Source organism: Phyllostomus hastatus, unplaced genomic scaffold, assembly GCF_019186645.2.
Source record: "Phyllostomus hastatus isolate PE091 unplaced genomic scaffold, TTU_PhHast_1.1 phas_contig_40, whole genome shotgun sequence".
NCBI classification, from domain to species: Eukaryota; Metazoa; Chordata; class Mammalia; order Chiroptera; family Phyllostomidae; genus Phyllostomus; species Phyllostomus hastatus.
The window spans coordinates 66685176-66702759 of NW_025333872.1; the positions used below are offsets into that span (position 1 = coordinate 66685176).

The following is a 17584-nucleotide window of genomic DNA, read 5'->3' on the forward strand; positions in this document are numbered from 1 at the left end:
TAAGTGAGAAAGTCCAGAGAGAAAGGTCAATGGTGTTAACTCCAGCAAAGGCCCTTGGACACAGAAAACAGGGCAGGGGAAAGGGAATCACAGAAATAGTATCTTGAAATACGGTAACTCCAAATCAGTGACTATGTGAACAGAACAAATATGAATGACACACAGAATTTGATGCTTCCCGAAATTACGATGTTTATAAGTCACACAAAAAATTTTAAAAAACAGTTTTGCTTCTAGTCATGATGGAGGAAAGAATAGGCTTGCCCTCCTGCAGTAAACAACTCAAAAACAAAATAAATCGAAAGACTGTTTTCTGACACTGGCTGACAGATAGTGAAAGACTGTCATGTGGGAATAGGGAAACTAATAAGGTGAGCTTTAAAATTACACCTCTTTTTTTCTCTTGAAGGCACTTTTAATATTACTATGTAGAAAGGGAGGTCCCATGAGATCCTGATGAATTGAAGAGGCAAGAGTTAAACTGCAGAGAGACACAGGAGGCTAAAATTGGTGGATCAGAGTACTTGAGAGGAAGAGCAGAGAAAGAACTTCAGAAACATGTGTAAGTCTTTGTCAAGATGATTGCAAAATAATCATCTGTGCAGTTGAGGAGGGAAACTCCCACAAGGCTGGGCAAAGAACAGTTGGGAACCGTAAAATGAACAATAAGTTTAAGAGTTATGCAAGTTCCAGCCAGAGTGAAGAGTCCTCCTTTATTACCAGGGTATTCCTCAGAAGTGCCAGAAAAGTCACACTTTAGTGAAAGAGCTAGATTAGGCATAAATAAAAACAATTCTACACTCACAGTAACAAATAATAATAATAATAATAAAGCTTTAAAAGATCAAACTGATCCATGAGTAATGTAAGTACATGTCAAAAAATGTCCATTACTTTTTAAAGAAAGAAAACAAAATTCAGCACTCACCTATGTAAAATTATTATTATCCAATATTCAATTTAAAAAATTGCTAACATGAGAAAAGAAAAAATGTGACTCAAAACCAGTGGATGAGTGAATTAATATACACTCAGGAAAACCTAAAGTGATACAATTAGTTAGCAAAGATTTCAAAGCAGCTTTTTTTTTTTAGGATTTAAAGAAAATGCAAACACAAAGTGGATATTTAAACAAATTGTACTGTAGTTTGACAATACTAGAATCCCACTCCATTAAGAAAAAATTAAAAATAAAAAGAAGCAATGGTACAGATAACAAACAGGATGACTCTTAAAACCACTATACTGAAAGAAACCAGAAATAAAGTATCCTGTATGATTCTACTGGTATGGAATGTTAACATATGAAAAACTAGTCTACAGCAGTGGCTCTCAAATGGACTAGGGGTTTGCTCGCCAGGGGTATATCAGCAATGTCTAGAGACATTTCTGGCCATTGCAATTGGGAATGGGGAGTACAGAGAGAGTTCCACTGGCATCCAGTGGGCAGAGCCCGGGGATGCTGCTAGAAACCCTGTAAAGCACGGGACAGCACCCTGGGGCAACAAGCACTTACCAGCCCAAAACAGTGCTGAGGTTGAAAAATCCAAATCTACAGAAATGGGAAAAAATCGGTGATTGCCTTTAGCTGAGGATACAGATAAACTGACTGCGAGAAACAAAGGGAGTTTTTGTGGGGTCATAAAAATGTTCTGTATTTTGATTAAGGTGGTGGTTATGTGGGCATAGATATCAAACTGTATTCTTTAAATGAGTACATTCTGTTGTATATAAAATTTGATTACATATGTGTACATATGTGTACATTAAATGTATGTGATATAATGGAAAGTAATGTGACTGAAGCCTAAACTTAGTCATGTAATTAAGATATGAGCAGTTATAGTTTAAAATTTGGAATGAAGCCCATTAGAACTCACTAAACTTTAATGAAAAGTATGTACATGTATATAACGATTGATCTGCAAGAATTCCAACCACTATATAATAGCAAAGTGTTTTAAAGTATAAATTTCTGAATCACATTAATATCATGTTCTTGCTGTTTTCTAGGTACAATCCATTCTCCTGTAATGAAACAAACATTCACTTCTTAGGGTTAAAAGAGAGAACAATGTATCTATTTCACCAGGAAAAACCCAGGTTTATTTTCTATACATTGACTGAACAATCGCTTCTTTAACTTACACATTATTTTTGACAGCAACCATTTTCATACACTTCCAACCATACAGTATTAATTTTAGAGACAGTATGGCAAATTAATTAGGTTTCAGTCCATCAATTATATATCCAACTATGGTGAAATCACCACGGAAAACTGGCACTTTGTTTCCGGAGAAAGGTGTGGTGCGCCTGGGAGTGAAATAGAGAAGGGTATGCTCTTCCTCTCTCTGTTCCTTCAGAGCACCACGACTTTCCAACTATGAAAAAGTGGAAGAGAAGTAAAACAAAATATATTTTAAACTCATTCTTTACTATCACTGTGGAAATAGAAAAGAGAAAAAGAAACATCAAGGTTTGTGTTTATAAATTTCACCAATCATAGCTGAGAATATTTAATACTTAAACTCTGAAATTCTTTGTTATGGTAAGCACTGTAATATTTTCATACTTAAGGACATTGTATAGTTTGTTTCTCAAAAGATTATTATGTAGAAAATCATATTGTTTGTAAGGTGATTGAAGATAATGTAAAAAGAACCTCAATGTCAATGGGAGGAAACATGTAAACAATATAAATTTAAAGAAAAATCTGCTATTTACTCAGAAAACTTTTAGTATTTCTTTTCTAGAATATCAGTCAGTAATTTTCAATACCCACTTTATATACGTAATATAAAAACAGATGCTGCAAAAGAAATAAAATCAATGGAATATTTCATAAACTTGCAACAGATTACAAAGCTTCATTTATGGCCACCTTTTATTATCCTGAAGCTTACTTGTGGAATATTTGCTTTCCATTTGTGTTTTTGCTTATCTCTCCTCTTCTTCCATGTAAGTTAACATAGTCATTTCAATGTACTCTTTTTATAATAAAGAATGTTAGATTTTGGAGTGGTCAACAGTCTATAAATTCAAGAAGCAATTAGAAAGATGTTTAAATTCTCTGTATTATAGAAGTTCTCTGTAGCTCTCTAAATTTGGAAGTATCTACTGTCTAACACATTTTATTTTGTTTGAACAGCTGTAGGTTTTTAACACATAAAATCTATATTTTATATAGATTACTCCTCATTTCAGAATTATCAGTTTTATTTTTAGTTAATATGTGATAATTAAGTATATAGTATAGGAGAAATCAGTGGGGAGTCTTCAAAAAATGAGAAATTAGTTTTACTTTATCACCTGTACCTAAACTAGCAGGTGATCTATTTCCCCTGTAAAAAGTACATAAAAATAAAAAAGTTTTACTATTCAAAAGAAAATATTTTGATCTTTAAACAGTTTCTCAGAGAGCTGCAGCTCAAGAATTACTGCATTGGAAATAAACAATAATCTTATACTCTCAATTTCCTTAATTAAGATGATGGCAAATAAATGTCATTTACCTTTATCTGCAAAAAATAAATCCTAATTCCAAGGTTAGAAATAATAAGAAGAAAAAAGAGTAAGAATACATCTGAGTCAATATAAAGGCCTAAGAAATATTTGATAAAAGGGTGAATTCATCACCAAAAATATTCACAGACTGTATGTGCAAGACATAAAACAAAAAGACTTTTAAAATCAGAAGAAACAACAATACCATCATCATGGTGTATTACTTTTTATATAGCACCATACTATTTTTCAAAACACTTTCCCATCTTTTCCTCTGGAATTCTATTTTTGGCTGATTGGAAAAGGAGTTGTAACCCTATTTCTTACATAATTTATCAGACTAGCAGTGAAGGCAATCTAGTCTACTCATTTGCAAATTAGGGAATTTTCATTCTTTTATTAAAAATAGTTGCTGTTGTACATCATTTCATTCTCCTCTTTCTTTTCTTACAAAGTTTATTTCTACATACCATGTAGATAGCATTCCAATTTTGGATCTGTACTATTAAGATTACACAATGGGTAGTCATCCTATTTGTAGATTAAAAAGACATGAAGATAATTCATTAGGGCATGAGCATGGATTTAATGTCTGAAAAGACAGAACTTATTGAAGTTTCAGCAAGAAACTGTATCAGTGAATAAAGAAATAAACCCAGTAAAGACATAAAAATTTATTAAACAAAATCAAAATAAATGAAAACTGTCTTGAAGAATAAGGATACTGTTCCAAGGCTGGAGGAGGCAGAAGAGGGTAAAGGGGATACATGGTGATGGGAGGAGACATGACTTCGGGTGGTGAACACACAACACAATATACAGATGAGGTATTATCGAACTGTACACCTATATAATTTTATTAACCATGGCATGTCAATAAATTTAATAAAAATGTTTAAAAAGGGATACTATTCCAATAACAAAATACCAACATTTATAGGCGAAAAAGCTAAATTTCAACATATCAATGCATACAATTTAAAGTAATATCAGGATGTCTTAAGAATGAGGATAAATATGTTGGCATCATGAGAATGTAGCTACAAATCCCATGAACTTCATTGCTCATTCACTGAGTAATGTACAACTCCAGAGACAAGAAGTATGATACTCTTGTTCTTTAACTCCATCTCTAATTTAGAAACTTTATCTATTATAATTTGTTTCTTTATTGACCAAAATACATTGCAATGATTAACTCACTTATAAACATTTATAGTAGTCTACAACTACAAAATGTGTAAAATAAGCTTATATATGCATATAATAATATCTATCAAAAACCCATTTCCACTCCCACACTAATACTAATACTTAAGCACTGCCAAGGATTTGCATTTTCACTGGTACTTATTTTTATAAATTACCAAATTTATGCAAATAATACAGATGTAATATAGTACCTTAGAATCATTGTTCTCTTCTATGAACATAATATGGTGCTCACAGGAATTTGATCGACACAGGGAACCAAATGATTAAATACATACTTAATACTGAATTCATTGAGAGCTGAAAATTGAAAAGCAAGTTCTAACTGGAATTTGCTTCAACTTTCTATGACATTTTCCCTCCTTTTTTTCAGATAGAAAAACTACTCATGTTGAGACAAAACAAAAAATTAAAAGTATACCAAGATAGTTATATGTCACATATTATGAACTTTAAAATGATGCTTTCTCACATAGAAATAATATCATCTAAAATATCTAATTAAAAATATCTAAACAATCTGATAAATATTTTAATATTTGGTACATTACATTAAAGGGAATGATTATTACCATGGAATTTATCATTTCACATATTATTTGAAAGAGACTGTTTTGCCAGGCAGAAAATCAATTTCCTATCAGATAAGTAGAAATGCAGTTAGAGGAATCCGTGAAGTTAAGGTACTGAAGCTATAAAAGATTAAATTCAAACTATTCACAGAATAAAGGCTGTACATTTTGGGGGTTATTTTTTTCCAACTGTGAAAAAATGTATACCTTTTATGTGCTATAAAAACATAAAGGACCACTTTGTAAATTATTAAATAACTATAATAGAGGTGTCTATTTCATAAATGACATCTCTAAGTTGAGCTCAAGGAGGCTTCTAACTGCAAAGCTATTTAAGCTCTAAAAATGAGTCAGATCAGAATATTTTCCAGGTATGAGTAAAAATTTCTAAACTTACATCAGATTAGCCTGGAAGAAGTTCCCACTGTCCACTGACAAAGATTTGGAAGATAGAGTTTGATGATGGGAAAAAGAAAGACAGAAGAAATTCAATGTTAATTCATATGTTCATTCACTAACTGTTTATTCTTACCTACTATATAAGGCAGACAGCATCTCTGCCTTACGGAGGTTACATTCTAGGCCAGCAGACAGTGAACAAATACATGTATAAGCTCAGAGTGAGGTTTAAGTGCTGTCAGAGAAATAAACAGGGAGCCAGAGAGCGATAAGCAAGGGAAGAAGAATATTTTAGATATGGTGGAGGTAGCTTCCCTGAAGAAGCAAACACTCAGACTAAGCTCAAAAGGTTTAGAAGAAATGATCCATATAAGAGTGTAAGTCAGCACCTCTATAACAGAGACCATCAAGAGCAAAGAGGCATAAATGGAATGTATTATAGGATGTGAAAGAAGTTTCCAAATCACATTTGTGGTAAAAGACTTATATCTAGAATATAAGAAGAACCCTTACAACTCAATAATAAAAAAGCAAATAACCTGATTTAAAAATAGACAAAGGACCTGTATAGCCCTTTCTCCAAGTAAGATGGCCAATAAAAACACGAAGAGATGCTCAACATCATTAGTAATCAGGAAAATGAAAATCAAAACCACGATGAGACAACACTTCACATCAGGTAGGACAGCCAGGAGAGCTGATGGACAGACTTGAGCATCTGCCAATTTTGGTATTTTTGGGGGTCTTGGAACCACTTCCCTACAGATACCCAAGGATGTCTGCAGTAAAGTATATAGGATACAGGTGTAACCTGAGTAAACATTATAAAAGTAATAAATAAAATGAACAGAGAATTGTAGAAAATGAAGTAAAAAGAGCAAATGTCTTATATTATTGAGATATGCCCCTCTGATGCTTCCCATAACCAGAGTGTGCTACCCAATTTCCTGAGCCATTTTTATTTCATAGTATGGAAGTGGTTGATTTCCCTTCCTCCTTGGAAAGAGAAATCTGCATCCGGAATACACCAAAATGGAATGTAGTAGAACAGACAGGCCAGTTAGGGGTATAATCCCTAGGAGATCTAATTTTAGCTTAGAAACACACACAAAAAAACAAAAACAAAAGAAAACATATTGCCATCTCACAGCTTTCCTGTTTCATGTAGAAAAGGATTATGAGTCGTCCAGTCTCCAGCAGTTCCCTTTAACACATCCTGATGTGCCCCCAGGACTCGATTTTAACCCTCAATTGTATGACGCTCCATTCTCCATCCCCTTGCCTTCTCCTTACCTTCTGCACAGGTAACCATACAGTACTGCACTAACACATTTCCTCTTACTTATCTAAACTGCGAGGTAACAGAGAGATGATCCTCTGTAGGTTATTTCTACCACAACTAAGAGAATTTTTCATGTGTGTAGGATGATTTACACATAATTATATATGTATATATCATTTTAGATGCTCATGTATGTTACATATACATTTGGCACATGTGTGTACAAAAATTCATATGTACACTTGTACATATATGTATAAAATATACATGTACACATAAAAATATTAATCAGTAGCTTTTAAAAGGCTTTTACATTTTAATGTGATGAACCTAAAAATATAGACAATGAAAAATAACTAACCCAGACGATATCTCAAGGTTCTTATTTACAGATAAAGATAAATCATTTAATAGCTAACACTGATGCCAGTGGGCTAACAAGAGGCAATTTAACAGATGAGGAGATGCTAACTGTAGCAAGGAGGATAAATCTCGAAGCTGGGAGACAAATGAGAAAGATGTCGCCATGTGCACACAACTGAAGTGATTCTTTTTCCACAACAATGAAATAATATCACAAGAGTTTTCAGTGCAAATGACAACTAAAATAACACCTTATCAGAATCATTGAGTCATTACTTCCAAACCAAAAAAGCAAAATGAAATGTATAGGGACACTTGCCTTTAAAATAGTGACTTGTGTCTTAAAATACTACTAGCTTAAATGTAGTATTTTTTAAAATACACAATGTTTAATTTACTGTAATATATTTAACCAGAAACATTACTTTCAAATTAGCTTTATACCTGCTAGAAATGTATTTGGCCCCACTTTTGTCATTGAGCTCACAGAGATGTCATCACTGTGTTCTGTTAGGTACAATGAAAGCCAGGCATGATTCTGATTTCCCTTCTCATTCTCTGCTGTCCTCCTCTGACTGCAGGATCAGCAACACACCAGCAATAAATATTACATACATTTTATTCATAACGTATTCAAAATGTAACTATGTAAAATCTCTTCCTGAAGTGCTTCCTGGGCTAACCACTGGTGCTTAGATCATTCTTTCCTGCTTAACAACAATCATAGTAAATGCAGGACCACTATTATTTTTAGGAGGAATTATTAGATACTATTGTTAAATTGAGAAAAATTGTGTTATGCAAACATGTGTTTCAGGGATAAACACAAAGACCGCAGAAACTGCTGCCCAATACTTTGGGAAAACACGGAATTAAAGAAGCTCAAAATTAAATTAAAACAGAGCACAAGATGGGAAGAGAGTCATAAATGTGCTGGACCTTGTAGGCTACAGGGATATCACTGGAGGGCTTCAATTAGAGGAGTAACACGGTTCAACCCACATTTCAACAGCATCACATGGGTTGCTGCACTGAGAACACACCGAACAATTAGCAGGTTACTGCAGTGCTACAAGTGAGAGCTGATGTGGTAGTCGATGGGTGGAAATGGTTCTTCAAATGAGTAGAGTCAAGAGCATATGCTGACAGGTTAGATGTAGGGTCCAAAGACAGAAAAGAGTCAAAGAATGTCTTCTGGTTTATTGTTTCAAGAACCTGGAACACAAATTCCCATTTCTGAAATGAGCAAGAATACCAAAGGAATAGATTTGGAGGGAGTAGCAGAAGTTTATCTCAGATTTAAATTTGATATGCTATTAATCTTCTTAGTAGAGGTATCAAGTGAACTGATATCAGTACAGAGTTCAGGGTAAAGATAAGGGTTAAACACATGAATCTGAGAGCCACAAGCATGAGGGACAAGATTTTAGTCACAAATTAGATGAGATCCTCCCAAGAGTAAGTACAGATAGGAAAAAAAGGCAGCTGAGAACTGAGACTCAGGGTAATCCGAAGTTCAGAGGTGGGAGAGAGGTGAAAAATCCAACAGAGGAGACGACAGAGGAATTTGAAAAAAAAAGAAAAAAGAAAAAAGAAATCACATAATGTATATTCTGAAAGTCAAGGGAAGACAGTGTTTCAAAAAAGAGGGAGGGATAAAAAATGTTCAGTGATAATGCTAGGCCTAGTGGGACAAGGACAGAGATCTGACCAGTAGACTTCACCATGGCCCCACAGTGGGGGTGAGACCCTAATTAGTTCTCAAGTGGCTTCAAAACAGAATGGAAAGAGGGTATCTGGAATATCAAGATTAGATGACTCATTCAAAGAATGGTACAGTAAAAAAACAAAAATGGGATTGTAGTGAGGGGGGAATGGGTTCAAAGTAAAGTATTTTAAATATGGAAGAATTAACCATATTCTCATTGGCTTATGGAAAAGCTACACCACAGATTCTCCCTGGCTCCCTAAAGAAAATAACAGATAAACAAAAAGAGAGAACTGCTAGAAGCAATATCTTTAAGAGGAAAGAGGAAGAAATGTAGTGCACGAATGGAGAAGCTGGCTTTTGTAAGTAACGTAGGCAGTTTATGAATAGCAATAAAAGACAGATTGCACAGGTGCAGTTGCGTTCATGGGTATCAGGAGCACATGGAAAATTTTTTCTGTTTCTTTGTTGTCAATAAAAGAGCAAAGTTATCATCTGACAGGACAGATGGGGAAGAGGTGAGGAAGGTTTGATGAAAGATGTGAAAGCAGTCATCTAGGAGACTAGGAGAGTTAAATGGACCTGGGGTACGATGTATGACTACCCAGCAGCATTATGGGCCCACTGAGGTTAATAACCATTCTGCAGTTATATTCTACACTAGACAGAGAAGCTATTATTACTCCCTTTTCTAAATCACTTACAAGACTAGTGCAAGGAGTAAAACTGTACTCCTCTGAACACTGATTTCAGGAAGCAATGACATATTTTCTTTTACTCAGAGAAGTGTCCACTTAATCTTACTTTTCGATTTCTGTCTGGCTTGTTCAATTTAAAATAAGGCAAATTTTTACCAAACTAGTTTGAAAAAACAAATGATCAAATATGGCAATGCAATAAAATAGACTGCAATAAAACAGTCATGTAATAAAACATTATAAATTTGTTGTTAAAGAACTGATAAAGAAATATGTGTTTCCACCTTCGCTTGTGTGGCTCAGCGGTTTCACTGCTGGCCTGCAAACCAAAAGTCGCTGGTTCAATTACCAGTCAGCACATATGCCTGGGTTATGGACGAGGTCCCCAGTTGGGGTCATGTGATCTCTCACACACTGATGTTTCTCCCCTGTCTTTCCCCCTCCCTTCCCCTCTCTCTAAAGGTAAATAAATAAAATCTAAAAAAATAAATATTTGTTTCCAAAAGAAACTTAGCAAAGACCACAATATTATATTATAACAAGAAAAAGCAATCAGAAAGAGTTAAGACACTTGGAATGGACCATGTCTTATACATCATCTTATCTCCAAAGCTTAGTAAAGCACCTGTTAATCAGCACTCGAGGTACATGTTAACCAAACGAATGAGTGGGAGAATAAATGATGAAACCCAAAACAAGAGTGACTATATATGAGGCCTGATTAAAAAGACCAAAAGTAAGACTGGAAAACAGGAGAGTAACAAATTGAGAGCAGTGTGGGTTCACTGAAAGATAAACGTAGAAAAAGAGTGCAAATGATACTCTCTCAAGAGTCTCTTCTTGAAAACTACTTAGTATCACTCCCACATCTCTAAAAGTGATAGATTAGGTCACAAAAGAGAAAAACACAAAGGCAAAATTTGTAAGGTGAGTTACAAAGACAAATCTTAAAAACTTTAAGCACTCCCTCATGCTCTCTTTCCCTAGCTCTAAGTAAAAAGAAAAAGAAACAGAATTTTTGTTTCCATTCAATTGTGAAATATGTAATGTCTCACATTACATTATATACTGTACATTATATGCTACAAAAGCACTGGACAGAAACAAAATAATGTATGTCAACTGATGGCCTCTATTGATTGTTTGAAAGCAAATAAATGTAAGGAAAGGTAAATGGCATATAAAGCCTCACAAAAAATTTCTTATTTTCAACAATCACTCTATAGAACTTAACCTATATGAAATTAATCTTATGTTATTCCTTTCCAATGAAAGTTTAATGGTATTATAAATTCATGTTGATATAAGATTAAACTTCTCAAATTAATGAATAATTTGTTCATATATCTTTATATTTTATCTTAGAATCTCCACTCTAACAATGTGTGAATTTTCATTGCTGTTATGAAAAAGTCTAAGCACCTGAACCTGAGCTACACTAGCCTTATCTGAACTTAGCTTCCCTGTCTTGTCTTAGCTCTGGGGACTCCTACACTCACATCAGAAACCTCAGTCATCCTGAAACTGCTCATAGTTGTTTGGATGTGCTCCTTCCAGCCTGTCATTTCTTCTGGCAAAAAAAAAATCTTTTCTATTAAGTAGAAAACACATTTAAATGTCATGCCCTGCTTTAAACATAATTTTATTGCATATGTAGCTTTTGTCATACTGTATTACCAACCAATTATCTGATTATTTGAATGTATGCTCTTAAAAATGTATCAACTCCTCTTAAAGTGATTATCTGAATTTTTATTTTATTGCATGTATAAAAATATGTATATAAATGTATATAGTTCAAGTGTTGAGCACACAGGCCTTGTAAGAAACACAAATACTAAAAAAATATTACTCTGTTAAATAAAGTTCTACATACCTAAAGTTAATTAATCAAAATTCTTTAATTATTTTTAAACCAAAAAAATGTTCTGATAAAAACTCTTTGGGACCCAAGATGGCAGAGGATTAAGCAGAAGCTACACTAACCTCCTCCCAGGACCAAAATGGGATTACAACTAAATTAAAGGAAAATCATCCTGAATAATCACCTGAATACTACTAGCTGGAGAGAAGCCGTATAACCATAGATATATAGAAGAAACCACTTCACCACAGCAAGACTGGTAGGGAGTGCAGAGGAGGCACAAGAGGGCTGTCTAGGCTCCCACGGACTGCCCTGAAGTGCTGGAGGGGTATTTCAGTGTCCAGGGGTCCCCCCCCGCCGAGAAGTGTAGGTTCTAAACCCCAAGATGAGCTCCCCAGCCTACAGCATCAGAGCTGGGAAAGAAACCAGATAACATCCAGCTATGAAAAGCGGTGGGCTGTCTGCCAGGGAGAGACAGTGGGGAAAGCAGAGAGCCTCTTAAAGGGCCAATGCACAAAATTTCATTTATAGCCAACTACTTTGGGCTCTGCCAGAGGGAGAGCAGAGAGGACTAGAGACATGTGAGGACAGTCTGGGGTTGGTGGCTCTGAGGAGAGAACTAAAGGAACAGCCACTGGATCCCTTGACTGAGTCATTACTCAACTGCAGGAGCCATCTTTCTCATGCAGAGCCCTCCTCACAGAATGGCATCAGCCTGAGGGGAAGCAGTAGCCCAACCCTCAGGAATTACTCTTCCCTACCCTGTGGTGCCCTGCTGTTGAGGAGCACAGTGGAAGATACTCACTGAGTAACCCTACAGAAAACCTGCAGGCAGAGCTGGGTCTCTGGGAGCTCTAAGATTTCAGCTGAACCTCCCCTGGCCTGGTGCTAATAAAGCTGGCATTGGTGCTCAGCCTGGCTCTTTCTGCACACACCCAGGCCCAGCAGAGGGAGCCACATGCTGTGGACTTCTGATAGCTCCAAACAGGTTACCCAGGGCCAGTCACAAGCAGGTTTGACTTAGGCCTGCACAACAGTCTTGCAATCTACCTGTCACACAGAAACAAATGCAAAGAGGCAGCCAAAAAGGGAAAACAAAGAAAGAGGCCCCAAATGAAAGAACAGAAAGGAAAGAGAATTTTCCAGAAGAAGAACTAGATGAAATGGAGGCAAGCAATTTAACAGAGAGTTTAGAGTAATGATTATAAGAATACTCAACAGCATGGAAAAAGCAGAATATACATCGTGTTCAAACACACATGAAACATTTTTTGGAACAGACCACATGCTAGGACACAAAACAAGTCTCGATAAATTTAAGAAGGCTAAAATCACATCAAGCATCTTCCCTGACCACAGTGCTATGAAACTAGAAATGCATCACAAGAGAAAAAAAGCTGAAAAACACACCAAGTCATGAAAGTTAAATAAGACGTTATTAAACAACGATTGGGTCAACAATGAGATCAAGGAAAATATCAAAAGATACCTTGAAATCAATGAAAATGAGGACACAACAACCCAGAATCTGTGGGAAAGGGGGAAGCAATACTAAGAGGGAAATTCATAGCATATAGGCCTATTTAATAAAAGAAGAAAAAGCTCAAACAATCTAACTTTACACTTAAAGGAACATGAAAAAGAATAACAAACAAAGCCCAAAGTGAGTAGAAGGAAGGAAATAATAAACATCAGAATAGAAATAAATGAAATAGAATCTAAAAAATGATATAAAATATTAATAAATCCAAGAGCAATTCCTTTGAAAAGATAAACAATATTGACAAACCTTTAATCAGACTCATTTAAATAGCATCAGAAATGAAAGAGGAAATAACTGACACCAAAAATATACAAGTGATTGCTAGAAAATATTATGAATGACTATATGCCAACAAACTGGACAACCTAGATGAAATGGATAAATTCTTAGAACCATACAATCTTCCAAAACTATATCAGGAAGAATCAGAGAATCTAAAGAGACAGATTATACCTACCAAAATTGAAGCAGTAATCAAAAAACTCCCTACAAAGAAAAGCCCTGGACCAGAAGGCTTTACAGGTAAATTTTACCAATCATTCCTAAGAAAAATAACACCTCTCTTTCTCAAACTATTCCATAAAATTTAAGAGAAGGGAAGTTTACCAAACTAATTTTATAAGGCCAGCATTATCCTAATTCCAAAACCAGATAAAGTCACAACAAAGAAAGAATTGGCCAATTCTTTGGCCAATATAATATTATAGGCCAATACTGCTGATGAACATACATGCTAAAACCCTCAACAAAATATCAAATCAAATACTCAATGCAGCAGAAAGATCAAACACCATGATCAAGTGGGATTTACTCTGAGAATGCAAGGTTGGTACACATTTACAAATCAATAAATGTGATTCACCACATAAACAAAATGAAGGATAAAAATCACATGATTATATCAAAAGATGCAAAAAAAGCATTTGATAAAATCCAACATCCATCTATGATAGAAACTCTCAGCAAAGTGGGAATAGAGGTAACATATCTAAACAAAATAAAGGCCATATATGGCAAACCCACTGCCAGCATCATGCTCAGTGGGCAAAAACTACAAGCATTCCTTTCAAGATCAGGAACAAGACAGAGATGCCTGCTTTCACATCTCTTACTCAACATAGTACTGGATGTCCTAGCCACAGCAATCAGATAAGAAGAAATAAAAGGCATCCAAATTGGAAAGGAAGAAGCAAAACTGTCTTTGGACATGGAGATGGAGTTGGAGATGACATGATACTATACATAGAGAACCCCAAAGATTCCACCAAGAAACTACTAGCACTGATAAATGAATTCAGTAAAGTAGCAGTACACAAAATTAATATCCAGAAATCAGTTTCATTTTTATATGCCAATAACAATCTAATAGGAAGGGAAATTAAGAAGACAATCCCATTTACAATTGCTTTAAAAATAATAAAATACCTAGGAATAAACCTAACCAAGGAGGCAAAAGACCTGCACTTGGAAAATTAGAAGACAATGAAGAAAGAAATAGAAGAAGATACAAATAAGTGGGAGCACATACTATGTTCATGAGTAGGAAGAAATATCATCATTAAAATGTCCATACTACCCAAAGCAATCTATAGATTCAATGCAATTCCTATCACATTTCCAATGACGTATTTTACAGAACTAGAGCAAATATTTCAAAAACTTATATGGCACCACAAAAGGCTTCGCATAGCAATAGCAATACTGAGAAAAAAGAACAAAGTTGGAGGAATCACACTTAATACCAAACTATATTAAAACGCCCTAGTAATTGAAATAGCAAAGTACTGGCATAAAAACAAATACACAGATCATTGGAACAGGATAGACAGCCCAGAAATAAACCCACCATTTTGGAGTCAATTAACATCCAACAGAGGAAGAAGCAAACACATACAATGAGTTGAAGATAGTTTATTCAATAAATGGTGCTGGAAAATTGGACAGATGTGTGCACAAAAGTGATTCTAAACCATCTTCTTACACCACATACAATAGTAAATTCAAAATGGATTAAAGACTTAAATGTTAGGCCCCCAAAACATAAAAATCATAGAAGAAAACATAGGTAACAAAATCTCAGACACAGCTTGTAGCAATATTTTATCAGATTACCCAGGCAAGAGAAACAAACAAAATAAATAAACAGATGAAACTATATCAAACTAAAATTTTTTTGCACAACAAAAGAAAACATTAACAAAATAAAAAAGACAACCCACAGAGTGGGAGAACATACTTGCCAATACATCTGATAAAGGGTTAATATCCAAAATTTATAAAGAACTTATAAAACTCAACATCAATAAATAAATAAATAAATAAACAACACAATTACAAAATGGACAAAGGACCTGAACAGACATCTCTCCAAAGAAGACATACAGATGGTCAACAGACATAAAAAGATGCTCAATGTCACTAATCATCAGAGGAATGCAAAAACTACATGAAAACTACAATGAGATATCTTACACCTGTCAGAATGGTTATCATCAATAAATCAATAAACAAATGCTGCTGAGGATGTGGAAAAAGGGGAACCCTTTTGCACTCTTGGTTGGAATGAAGATTGGTAAAGCCAGTATGGAAAACAATATGGAGGTAACTCAAAAAATTAAAAATAGATCTGCCTTTTGACCTAGAGATCCCTCTTCTGGGAATATACCTGAATGAATTCAAAACACTAATTTGAAAGAACATAAGTACCACAATATTCATGGCAGCATTATTTAAAATTGCCAAGATATGAATGCAGCTTGTGTCCATCAGTAATGAGTAGATAAAACAACTATGGTACCTTTACACAATGGAATACCATTCGGCCATAAAAAAGAAAATTTTATCCTTTGGGACACTATGGATGGACCTGGAGAATATTATGCTAAGTGAAATAAATCAGTAAAAGAAGACAAATACCACATGATTTCACTCATATGCAGAATCTAATGAACAAACTGAACTAACATGGAAAATAAAGATCAACTAATGGATAGTAACAGGACGAGAGCTGAGTGGGGCATGGAAGGACAGGGAGGAGAAGGACTGCGCAGAAAGGGAAATGGACTCATGGACACCGACTGCTTCCATATCTTGTGTGGTGACTGGGGGCGGGCAGAGAGAGCTATAAGGGGGACTAAACGGTAATGCAAAAAGACATGATTAAAAAAGGAAACTACTTGGCATCATATAAATATTAATTTCATAAGAAACTTTTTAAACTATAAATAAGTAGGCATGAATGTATCCATGTTCACAAGCAGAATGAAAATAGTATTAATCTCCTCAGTACTTTCTTTTTCAAATTATAACAAAAGCACTAAAATAACATGGCATTTGATATTTTACCTTGTTTTAGGTCAGCATTTCTTGTAACTTCTGACAGATAGCAGTTTGGTAAAGGATATGATGAAAACATTGGCCAAGGATATGGGTCATCACCCTAAGAATGAAGACAGGTGACTTAAAAAGCAGTTTAAAATAATCTTGAATTTTAAGGGGTTCTGAAATATCATTCATTGAAATTGGCTTTGTTTTATTATAATTCTAAAGTAGTACCCTAACTAACCCAAAGCTATTACAACTCAATGCTCTAATGAATAGTAACTGAAATGAAATAGAATAGACACAACATTAAATAAGTGGTGATGACAAACGTATGGCAACTTGTTCTAGCAAGCAGAACTGATAATGATAGCTTTAGTATTTTTCTCATGAAAGAAAATGTATGGTCTTCAAAAGACGTCTGTATATTTCCTAGGTTGCTCACAAAACTGTTTCTCTTGTACAGTCAGTCATTTCTATCCCCAGAGCGAGTGACCGCCAAAGCAAAATGTACCCAATAACATAAAATACCTGAACCCTTCGAGAGAATCCCAAACTCTTAATATTAATGGAAGGAGAAGTACACAATATTGCTAAATAGATACAAAAAATATATGGACATTCAATAAAAATTAAGTGGCATGAAAGAGAAAGACATCAAAACTAAAAAATTCAAAGACACACAAGGAAAATGGTAACTTTTAAGTAAAATAATACTCTACTCTGCAACACAAACTAGCACTGATGACCTATTGCCATGAACAGTATTTTTGTTTTGAAGGTGTTTGCTTTCATCCTTAAATTTTCCTACTAATAATAAAGGTCACCTCTGTGACATAGACACTTGATAGTTGTTGTTTAGTGTCAACAGAGTTGGCTATCTTGCTTTAAAGTCTATCAGAAAAACATTTCCTCCTCCTCTTAACCCCACTCACCTTCTCTAGCATCCTGGGAGGCAAAATTCGTTCCACTGGTCCCCCAATAAGATTCATTCTAACAAGAACATGATTTCTCTCTACTGATAAGCCATCAATTATAAAATCTCTGAAAAAGAAACATCAATTTTGTTATTTAATTAAATATAATTTAATTTTAAATCAAGTTACTAGAATGTA

General features: G+C 34.7%; 1 protein-coding gene across 1 annotated transcript in view; it reads right to left on the reverse strand.

The window, feature by feature from the left end:
• The window catches only part of TBC1D32 (TBC1 domain family member 32), a 176438-nt gene that overhangs the window by 49225 nt on the left and 109629 nt on the right, over nucleotides 1–17584 (reverse strand). The window contains exons 25-26 of the mRNA XM_045843791.1: nucleotides 17405–17513; nucleotides 16494–16587 (exon numbers count right to left, since the gene is read on the reverse strand). Of these exons, the coding sequence (XP_045699747.1) occupies nucleotides 16494–16587; nucleotides 17405–17513 (203 nt within the window). The remainder of the gene's footprint in view (nucleotides 1–16493; nucleotides 16588–17404; nucleotides 17514–17584) is intronic.